This window comes from Rhinatrema bivittatum, chromosome 10 (genome assembly GCF_901001135.1).
Source record: "Rhinatrema bivittatum chromosome 10, aRhiBiv1.1, whole genome shotgun sequence".
NCBI lineage: Eukaryota > Metazoa > Chordata > Amphibia > Gymnophiona > Rhinatrematidae > Rhinatrema > Rhinatrema bivittatum.
The window spans coordinates 54,719,435-54,731,098 of NC_042624.1; the positions used below are offsets into that span (position 1 = coordinate 54,719,435).

The 11,664-nt window shown below is 41.6% G+C and overlaps 1 protein-coding gene across 8 annotated transcripts in view; it reads right to left on the reverse strand.

Moving 5' to 3' along the window:
• The window catches only part of CAMSAP2 (calmodulin regulated spectrin associated protein family member 2), a 217,347-nt gene that overhangs the window by 22,792 nt on the left and 182,891 nt on the right, over window positions 1-11,664 (reverse strand). For all 8 annotated transcript variants that reach the window (XM_029617695.1, XM_029617699.1, XM_029617701.1 and 5 more), the window contains one exon: window positions 329-465. In XM_029617695.1, the coding sequence (XP_029473555.1) occupies window positions 329-465 (137 nt within the window). The remainder of the gene's footprint in view (window positions 1-328; window positions 466-11,664) is intronic.

Here is an 11,664-nt window from a genome sequence, read left to right on the forward strand (position 1 = left end):
CAAACATTCAGGGGGAGGGGTAAGCTCTTTTCCCTGCATAAATCTTAACTAACTTATTTAAGTTCATGGCCTTCTATAATCTTTATGCTATATACACAGTGCTTTGTTGCTTTATAAATGATAAATAATGCAATACTAATAATTAATGCAACCTAAGCCACAGGAAATAAATGGTCACATCATATCAGCTTTACCAACAGCCACTTTAGCTTGGGTTACATGACAAAGGATCAAGCACTACCTGTAATGGGACTGTTACGTTAGAGAATTTCCCACTCCGGGTCAAATCTTTCTGCACAGTTTTTGCAGCACATGAAATGAGGTTTACCTCGCCTCCTCCTTCTTAAGTTCTAACTCTGCCTCCAGCTCCTGCTTCCGAAGCTGGTTTTCCTTCTCCCTCCTCATCCGTTTCTCCAGTAGTGCCGCTCGCTTTACCGCCATATCGTTTTCTTCTTTGTGATCATCCTTAAAATAAAATAAAAAAAGTGCAGTTGGGTGGGGGAACAAAGGATCAAGCAAAAGACCTAAAAGGCTAGTGTCAGACTATTCAAAAGCAGCTGATATGTGCCTGTGCACCGGGCCTTTTTCTGTCAGAAATCTGACTGATCAGTGTGGATTTGTTGGGTAAATAAAGCCCCAGGTCATGGTTACATACTGGATGAAAAGGTAAGAGCAACAACATTAGCATGCAAAAAGGACAACACATCTCAGAAAGGCAAGGACAGAGAAGAATGTCTGGAACGACCAAGAGAGGTATTCAGGGCAGCAAAGGTAGGAAAGGAGGAAAACAAGGTAACCAAACCTTAGGAAATAAGAACATAAGCTATGCCATAAGAAGTTTAAACAAAACCTCAAAACCTGGCTATTCAAACAAGCTTACCCTTAACTGGAATTTTTCTTAACCTGAACTGCCAATCACTCCCTCCCATCTCTGTTATCCACATTACCGCAATAATTACTCCCACCGGCAACTCCTTGTAATCTATATATGTTTCTCCTAAAATACAAACCATTCTACAAATAGAATTCAAGATTGACTCACCTTACTACTATTGTTTGAAAATACCTAGTTATTTATACTTACCTTTTATATAACTGCCCAAGTTAGGCTTGTTTAATATTGTATTAGGCTTGTTTAATTTGTATTATATGTTTCTATCATATATTGAATTATTTGGATACATGTTTTGTTCTATGGTCTTTAGAATGTAAAGCCTGTTGCTGAATTATTGTTTATTGTAAACCGAGGTGATGTTCTTAACGTGCCGCGGTATATAAAAAATTTCTAAAATAAAAAAAAAAAATGCCATACTGGGTCAGACCAAGGGTCCATCAAGCCCAGTATCCTGTGGCCAACAATGGCCAATCCAAGTCACAAGTACCTGGCAAGTACCCAAACATTGAATAAATCACAAGCTACTATTGCTTATTGATTAATAGCAGTTTATGGATTTTTCCTCTAGGAACTTATCCAAACCTTTTTTAAACCCAGTTACGCTAACTGCTGTAACCACATCCTCTGACAATGAATTCCAGAGCTTAACTGTGCGCTAAGTGAAAAAGAATTTTATTTCATTTGTTTTAAAATTTTTCTTCGATTTGTTTCCTGATATTCCAACGACAGGAGGAAGTGTTTGGTGGGACTGTAAGAATGAGAAATGAAAACGAACAATGTGTGGCAGGTGACAAAGAGAAAGTAAAGTTGCTTACCTGTAACAGATGGTTTCCTAGGACAGCAGGATGTTAGTCCTCACATGTGGGTGACATTATCAGATGGAGCCTGGCTCAGAAAACTTATGTCAAAGTTTCTAGAAACTTTAGCTGGCATACTGAGCATGTCCACGGGGTTTCTCTTCAGTCGTGTACACAGATACGAGAAATAAAAAATTAAACCAACCAGGAGAATTCCAACTCCGCAGATTGGGGGCGGGTTTCGTGAGGACTACCATCCTGCTGTCCTAGGAGAACACCTGTTACAGGTAAGCAACTTTGCTTTCTCCTAGGACAAGCAGGATGGTAGTCCTCACGAAACCCGCCCCCAATCTGCTGAGTTGGAATTCTCCTTGTGTCCAGAGGTTGCGGGTATTTTGGGTCATGTATAGGAGGTAGGAGGCGATACGAACTACCAACATGGAGCCCTCCTACTCATGGCATCCCACGTTCGGCTGTCCCTACCCAGAGGGGCTAAAACATGGGTTTTTGACTGCTTCGCCTTGTTGAGTGCTGATTCAACCACCGTTCACTGATGGGGAAGCTGGTGCTTTTCAAAGCCCACAGCCTGTTGCACGAGGTACATCCTATCAGCCCTCCAGTTGACTGGGGCAACAGAGAAGGGGGCGCTCCCAGAGCCGGAGGAGCAGCTCCCAGAAAATCTCGTGTACCAGCACTGTTACGACCTCCTTTGGGGCGTTGACGAATTGGAGGATCCTAAGCATCTTATGGTGGGGCATCCTCTTCCATCATGAGCTGGAAAGGAACAGTCTTGGCCATCGCATAGACAAACCCAGTGAAGGACAAGTCCTCCGGTGGAGAACAGCGGCGTTCCTCTAAAGGGGAAGGATCCAATGAAAGGTCATCTGAGCTCACCGACGAAGCATCGGAGGTATCCTGTCCCAAGGGCTCGTAAGGACCCTCAGGCTCATTGAGGCCAACCGGAGAGGAGGGCCGTGGAGCCTTGGGCCCCAAAGGGCTGGGCCCTGACCCGGGGAGTGCTGGACATGGTGACGAGGTACCTCGTGGTGCAGAGGGCACTGACAGACCCTCATCTCCAGAGGAATCCCCCATGAGGATTAACTCTGACGCCCTGCGCTTCGGTGGCCGGCGGGTCACAGAGGGATCGCGGGGCGCTGGCATCAACTGCGTCAGGAGGACACAGAGGAGGATGTCAAGGTAATCCAGCAACATTCCAGCCTGGTCCCCACAGTCAGCATCAGCGCAGGCACCGGCATCCGTGCAGGTGCTGGCCTTGAAGGCATCGGCGAGTGCACCAGAATTGGGGAAGGCACCGGCATCAGTGGTGGGGGCACCAGCTGCCGATCGTGCAAAGCACGATCTACTGCCAGGTGCACCCGACATTCTAACTCAGTCTTGAAAGCCTCTGAAGAGAGGGCAGGCTGAGAGGGGAGGGGTTGGGCCCAACTACTCCTCGGGGCCCCAAAGAGGGTCAATGTCCGGCACTGGAATCGGTGTGGATGGCCCCAGACTACTGACATAGAAGAAGAATGGGGCCTCCTCCTGTCAAGGCTGTTTCGGAGGCAGGGTGACAAGCATCATGGTCTGCACATGCCCGGTCCCACGTGCAGATGGGGATCGGTGCTAGTGCTTGCAAGATCTCCCACGGTGCTCGGCCCGGTCTTTCCCCAGTGCTAAGGATGAGGAGGACAATCCTGAAATCCGGAGCTACGAGGAGACCGAGACTGGCCGATTCCCAGAACCCCCTGCCCCGAGGGCTTTAGGGAGAGGTGGTGACCAAGGGTGAACAGTTCCCCTCGGTCCTTGGGTGTCAACGGTGCAGACGCCAAAGCAGAGGGTTTGAACTTGCTCGAGCCAAACACCTTTTCCATTTTGTCCAGCCTGGCGGCCCTTTGGGGTCATTTCATCACACAATTTGCAGCCACGGACATCGTGCGACGCCCCCCATGCAGAAGATACACACCTCATCTGGATCCATTAGAGACATAGTCTGGGGCACTGGGGGCATCAACAAAAGCCCAAGGCAGCCATGAAGGGTGCACCAGGGACCGCAAAGAGCACGACGACCGGTGGACATGTGAGAATGAAAAGACTCACTGACCAAGAAAAAACCAGATGGGAACCGGAGAGAGACCCAGCGCAGGATGAAAACTGCAAAAAAACCTCACTTTTCTTGAAGTTTTCCTGAAAAAAGCATGAGCTCCAACTCTGCGAGATGACAGTGGAAAAGAAAGGACTGAAGAGACCCCATGTGGACGCAGGGATAGTGGCATGCTGGGCATGGTCAATATGCCAGCCAAAGTTTCTAGAAAATTTGACCTAAGTTTTCTGTGCCAGCCTCCATCTGATGATGTCACCCACATGTGAGGACTACCATCTTGCTTTTCCTAAGAGAAAGCAGAAATACTCAACAAATACTTGTGTGTTCACCAAAGAAGGGACTGGGCTGGACAGGTAAGATTCTAATCCATTTACACAGGAGAAAGTTTGCATGAAACTAGTAAAACTGAAAGTGGACAAAGCTAAGGGGCAGATAGGGTACATCCTGAGACAGCAAAGCAGCTTAGATCAGATCTAGTAGCTCTGCTGGCAATAAACTGTGTAGAAAAAAATTATAAGAATGTAAGAACATAAGACTTGCCATACCAGGTCAGACTAAAGGTCTTTCAAACCCAGTATCCTGTTTCCAATAGTGGCCAATCCAGGATCCTGAGGGGAAGGTAGATTCCAAGCTGCTTATCCCAAGAATAAGCAATGGATTTCTGCAACTCCACCTTAATAATGGTTTATGGACTTTTCCCTCCAGGAACTTGTCCAAACCTTTCTTAAACGCAGCTATATTAACAGCTTTCACTACATCCTCTGGCAACGAATTCCAGAGCTTAATTATGCATAGAGTAAAAAGTATTTTCTCGAATTAGTTTTAAATGTATTACAAAGTAACTTCATTGGGTGTCCCCTAGTCTTTGTTCTTTTAGAAAGAGTAAACAACTGATTAATGTTTACTCGTTCCATTCCACTCATTATTTTATAGACCTCTATCATATCTCCCGTTAGCCATCTTTTCTCCAAGCTGAAGAGTCCTAACTTCTTTAGCTTTTCTTCATAGGGGAATTGTTCCATCCCCTTTATAATTTTGGTTGCCCATTTCTGTACCTTTTCTAATTCTGCTATATCTTTCTTGAGATGTGGTGACCAGAACTGAACACAATACTCAAGATGAGGTTGCACCATGGAGCGATATATGATATTCTATGTTTTATTCTCCATTCCTTTCCTAATAATCCCTAGCATTCTATTTGCTTTCTTGGCTGCTGCTAGATAATGAGCAGAAGATTTCAATATATTTTCACTGGATGACACCTAGATCCTTTTCCTGAATGGTGATTCCCAATGTGGAACCTTGCATTGTAAAGCTATAATTTAATGAGATGTGCATCATTTTTTATTTTTGTGTCATGCTTCGTTTTTGGCCCGCTGCGGGAAATTTCGTTTTCCTGCGGTTCGGGCCTTTTTTTTCGGGGACCATCATTTTTCAGGTTAGTGCACGCTAACTCCCGTTAGTGAGCGCTAACATTTTAGTGTTAGCGCGCACTAACACCCGTTAGCACGCACTAACCCGAAAAAAGATTTTTTCTGAAATTTCGGAGAAAACCTGATCGTTTTTCGGGTCCTCCGAACCATGCCAAATTAGACAATTTCAGCAAAAACGAATGCACATCTCTAATAATTTGGGTTACTCTTCCCCAAGTACATCACTTTGCACATGTCCACATTAAATTTCATTTGCTATTTGCATGCCCAACCTCCCAGTTTTGCAATCCTCTTTGATTTAATAAACTTTCAATAATTTTCTGTCATCAGTAAATTTGATCACCTCACTTGCTGTTCCCATTTCCAGGTCATTTATAAATATATTAAAAAGCAGTGGTCCCAGAACAGATCTCTGAGACACTCCACTATTCACCTTTCTTCATTGGGAAAATTAACCATTTAGTCCTACGCTCTGTTTTCTATCTTTTAACCAGTTGGCAATCCACAATAGGACTCTGCCCGCTATCCCATGACTTTTTAATTTTTTAAGAAGTTCTCATAAGGGAATTTGTCATATGCTTTTTGGAAATCCATAAAAAACTATATCAACTGGCTAACTTTTATCCACATGTTTATTAATGCCCTCAAAAAATGTAGCAAATTTGTGAGGCAAAACTTCCCTTGGCTAAATCCATGTTGACTTTGTCCCATTAAAAATGCATATTATATGATCAGCCATTTTGTTCTTTATGATAGCTTCTATCCTTTTGCCTGGCACAGACATCAAATCCACTGGTCTGTAGTTTCCTGGATCATCCCCTGATCCCTTTTTAAAAACTGGCATTAAATTGGCAACCCTCCAGTCTTCAGGTACCATAGATGATGTTAATGATAGTTTAAAAATTTCCAAAGCAGGTCCATAATTTCAGCATTCTGGGATGTATACCATCTGGTCCAGGTGACTTGCTTCTCTTTAGTTAGTCAATTTGCCTTAGTACATCTTCCAGGTTCACTGAGATTTGTTTCAGTTCCTCTGAATCACCACATTTCTGGCATGCTTATCTTTCTTACATTTTCCTTAATGAAGACCGAAGCAAAAAATCAATTTAGTCTCTCTGCTATGGCTTTGTCATCCCTAAGTGCCCCTTTTTACTCCCTTGATCATCTAATGGTCCAACTGACTCCCCTGTCAGTTGGACCATTTTTACCTCAAATGTACTTGAAAAATGTTTTATGATGCATTTTTTATTCAACAGCAAGCTTGTTTTCAAATTCTCTCTTTGCTTTCCTTATCAATGTTTTGCATCTAATTTGCCAGTGCTTATTGCTCTTTCCTGTTTTCTTCATTCGGATCCCTTTTCCATTTTTTAAAGATTTTTTTTAAGCTATTATAGCCTCTCTCACCTCACCTTTTAACCATGTTGGTAGATGTTTAGTCTTCCTTCTACCTTTTCTAATGCTTGGAATACATCTGATTTGGGCTTCCAAGTTGGTATTTTTAAACAATATCCATGCCTGATCTAAACTCTTAACCTTTGCAGTTGCTCCTTTCAGTTTTTTCCTAGCCGCTTTCCTCATTTTATCATAGTAACCTTTTTGAAAGTTAAATGCTGTCACAGTAGATTTCTTTAGTGCCCTCCCTCCAGGTTTGTTTTTTTTTTTGTTAAACTATTTAACAGACAATACACACCAGAATAATCAGTACAATTAATGTCAACTAGACAGCCAATAGTTCACATGTCAAAACCTTTGGGGCAATCCCAAGCAATGAGTACTTTAAACCAACCACTTCATCCAACGTCCTTCCCCCCCTCAAGGCAGAAAATAATTGCGTCAAATAGTCCCAGTATTTTCTCCACATTTTATTATATTTATCCAAATTTCCCCATAACGAATATGTAATCTTTTCTATCAGAGCAATTTTGGTTAACTGTGCCTGCCACTGATAAATGTTGGGTATCCCCTTCCACACCAATGCAATAGTGTGTCATGCTGCAATGTATACAGTGGTTAATCAGTGCTCTGTCCTGACCATTTACATTTGCCTCTACATCTTGCCAGTAGCCCAACAGCCCCAGGTCTGGCATTAGTGAAATTTGTATTTTGTTAATCAGCTGAATCTCACACTCCACATCTGGGGGTATGTCCATCAAACATGTAGATATGTGCTCTCAAGCCCGCATCCTTGCCAACACGATGGGGGTGCCAGGCTAGAGAAGGCTGTGAGAAAGGTTGGATAACGATATACTCTATGTAATAATTTAACCATAAGGTTGACTCTTTTCACACTCATCAACACAGTGCGCGCAGTCAACCATATCACATCCAAAACAGCGTCATCCAGCGAGAGCTGCAGATCTTCATTCCATTTGTATATTATAGAGAACATTTTCCCTGGAATCTCATCAGTGTTTGTAATACCATTATAAAGTCAGCATATGACCCTCCCCCTTATAGCCAGGTTGCTCATAAAGCGCTCAACTGAACTCTGAGTTCTAGGGGCCCACCCTTCCCCCTTCAGTTTATACAAAGAACGTTGCAGTTGCAAATAAATGCAGTGAGTCTTCTGCTCAATTTGATAACCAGCAACCAGGTCCCCAAACTCCCGAAACCGCCCCCCACTCCACAGTTGCCACACAAAATGCAGGCCCAAAGCCTGCCTATTAGCCATACCTGGGTAAAAGGAGCAGTATGACAAATATGGGTTCTTAGCCAAGGGTATAATGTGCGATATCTCCTCTTGCACCCAAGCCCATGTGGTGTTCCACTTTCCTCTTCACCTGAACTGTATGGGCAATGAAGGAACTGCTACGCAAAACCTGTCTGACAGCTAATGACATTACGAGTAGCGGTAGTAGTAACAGTAGTCCTATACCTCTGTCTGTGCCCTCTCCTCAGACAATCACCCCTAGATTACCTCTGGATTGAACCACTCCTGTAGGCATGCCAACCTAGCTACCTAACAATAACGTTGAAAATCCGGTAGACCCATACCTCTCTGTGACTTAGGCATGCATAATATAGACCAATGGATGCAGGCTACCTTATTGCTCCAGATAAAGCTTCCCACCTATCATTTAACGAGTCAAACACATACTGTGGGACAGAATTTGAAACGTGTTGAAAAAGATACATCAGTTTGGGAAGTACTCTCTCCCCCTTCCCCTCCCTGTTGATTGTATTTTCAGTCTTTTAGTTGCAATGTAAACCGGCATGATGTTTGCATACTAATGCTGGTATATAAAAAGCCTTAAATAAAAAATAAAAAAAAAATAAAAGTACATACATCTTAATCAAATTTGTAAGTCCCGACCAAAATATCTTTAAGTCCATCCATTCCCTGAGATCCTTATGGACAACGCCCAGCAGGGAGGCACAGTTCAATTTAAATAGATCTTTCAAATTTGTTGAGGTCTTAATTCTGAAATAAGTAAACCTAACTGTAGCCAGCCAAAACTGCCTCAAATACCTAGGTATGTGAGATCCTCCCCCTCCAAGGATAAGCTCTGACTTCACAGGTCTGACCTGATATTCCGATCGTGACCCATACTCTTCCAAAAGTCTCATTAAGTGGGAGCCCGAGCTGTCTGCCTGGGACAAATAAATTAGAACATTATCCACATACAAAGATATTTTATGATGTTCCCCATTTATTTTAATCCCTCAAATTCCCATGTGCCTGCGAATTGCCTGTGCCAGTGGCTCAATAGCAATAGCAAATAATAGGGGAGAAAGTGGACAACCCTGTCGTGTACCGCTGGCTACCATATAGGTTCACTCCGTTGGCCATATAATGTAATCTACACCTTAGCGACATAATAAAGCGGTTATCAATCTATTAAATTCTTCAGGGAATCTGAACCTTCGAAGGTATGAAAAAGGTAAGGCCACTGAACCCTGTCAAATGCTTTTTTTGTGTCTAGAGCTAAGATGGCCCCAGATAAATTCCTCACTTGCATTAAATGTTTAAAGTTAAGTAATCTGTGGGTACTGTGTTGAGCTTCTTCCTTTTATAAAACCTGTTTGATCTCCCCTGATAAACTGTAGTACTGTATCTTCTATTCGTTGTTGCAATTTTTTGGCCAATATTTTGACATCCAAATTGATAAGTGATATTGGTCTATATGAGTCCACATGTAGCTCATCCCTCCAGTTAGGTCAAATTTGCAGATAGAAAATCTGGGAATAACTAGTATACAATTGATACTAAACAAATAACTAGTTATGATTAGATTCTTTACTGCAAAACAATTCACTGTAAGTGAGATAGCTGTATTGTGAAATTTAACTATTAAAATTTTAAACTTTATTTATTATCACAATTATTTAGAAAAAAATTTTTTTAATAGAGAGTATTGGCAAGAGATCCAAATATTTCAGAAACTTATGAGCCAATTGTTACAATCACTGGTCTTTTACTCTCTTTATTTTTTTATAAAAAATGCTTGAAGTCATTTTCTATTGATTACTGCTTATAGTGCAGCTGTGTTTCCAATTAAAGTTCTTGTAATGTCTCTGCTGGTTCTTACTTTCACAAAGCCGCCAATTTTGTTATCTGCAGTTGATGTAAATCTTTCATATGGCAATGTCTTCAATTATTGCAAGCCTTTACTATAATTAAAAGCTTTCGTCGCAGCAAATCATCAATATTTTGCTTAAACCCTTCTTGAATTCTGGACGTAAAAACTTCACACCGTTCCGAACTTCCTTGCATTTAACAGAACATAATTCTGTATGTCCTGTAACGGGTACTTAATTCCCGACAAGATTCCGACATGATTTAACAGCAAGGCACTTATCTTTATGCTTGTTCTGAATCATTTTTTCTCATGACAGCATTGCCGTGTCTTTCACCAACCAAAAGAAAGGGGTACCGACAAAATTAGTCTGCCCTGATGCAGCATTGAAGCGAAACGTTGGCCACGTTGGCTGCGGCCAAACAGTACATCATATTGGCGAAAGGCACGGCAATGCTGTCATGAGAAAAAACGATTCAGAACAAGCATAAAGATAAGTGCCTTGCTGTTAAATCATGTTGAGATCTTGTCGGGAATTAAGTACCCGTTACAGGACATACAGAATTATGTTCTGTTAAATGCTGGTAGTGCAAGCGTGCGATAGCTTTAGAAAATAACCCCCAAAGTTAGCAGCTTAGCACTGATTTTCAGAACTAGGCACCTAATTTAGAAGCTTAAACCTAGACAAATTGCATAGCAAACCTAACTTTTAGGAGCCCAAATTTATGTGAATTTTCAGCTGAAAAATTAGGCTCTTAATTTTGGCGGAAATTAAACATATAATTTAGGATCTGATTCACTAAGGGTGTTTCCCATATACTCAAAATGGGAGAAAAGCCTTAATGAATCTGGCTTTTAAGAACTTAAATTTAAAAGCTTGGCTATTTTTGAATATCAGCCTTTATGTGCATACATTAGTAAATGTGTGTGGATAGATTTGGTTTGATAATTTTCAACTGGAAAGTCTTTTCCTTTGAAAATGGTATAATCTTAAGGTATAATCATACAAGAGAGGCCAAACACCACAATCAAATAATCAGAATACCAGAAAACAGTGCATACAAAGGAGCAAAACACATCACAAGTGGGAAAAACTCAAATAGGATTTACAAAAATTGTGCAGCAAGAGTCAAGAAAGCAAACAGAATGCTAGAGATTATTAGGAAAGGAATGGAGAATAAAACAGAGAATATTATAATGCATCTATATCACTCAATGGTGCGACCTAAAGGAACTGGGAAAACTGATAACTGTGTTGGCACACATCTAATAAAATCCCCCCATTTATGCGGTAGAAGTGGCATTTGTGTGCATATGCACGTGCCTACTTAAAATTGCGCACACGTGCAGCCTATTTTATACCATATGCGCATATACGTGCGTATGTTATAAAATGGCTGTATCCCTGGGCATGAGCCAGCATGGCGCGCGTATGTGTGGCTGTTTCAAAGTTACCGTCGCTATTGGCTACCCCTAAATAATCAACCAGCCCCCTAGAGAGAAACATATAAACTAGAAATGTTCCAACTCTATGAAAAAGGAGTTCTAAAAAAAGGTCTCTTTTGTGTAGATATCTTTTGGGTACTCAAGATTTCTTTTACTTGCCCTTTAAGATTTCACTCAATTTAATTACAATAAAAAGTCTACTGCACCATAAAATATACCTGCACTCTGAATCCTTACCTGGATGTACAATAGGAAGAGTTTCCAAAATGCTGGTAGAAGAATCTAACCACATCATGTGGTCAATCATGGACACATTGTTCAAATACGGTTTATAGCAACCCGATATAAAGATACAGAGCAAGAGGTGGCGAGCGGGCCTCTATGACAACTGATTACCCTTAGGAAGCTTCCAAATTTTTTTTTATTTTTTTTTAATAATTTAGATGGATTCAATCAGTTCCAGATTTAATTTTCT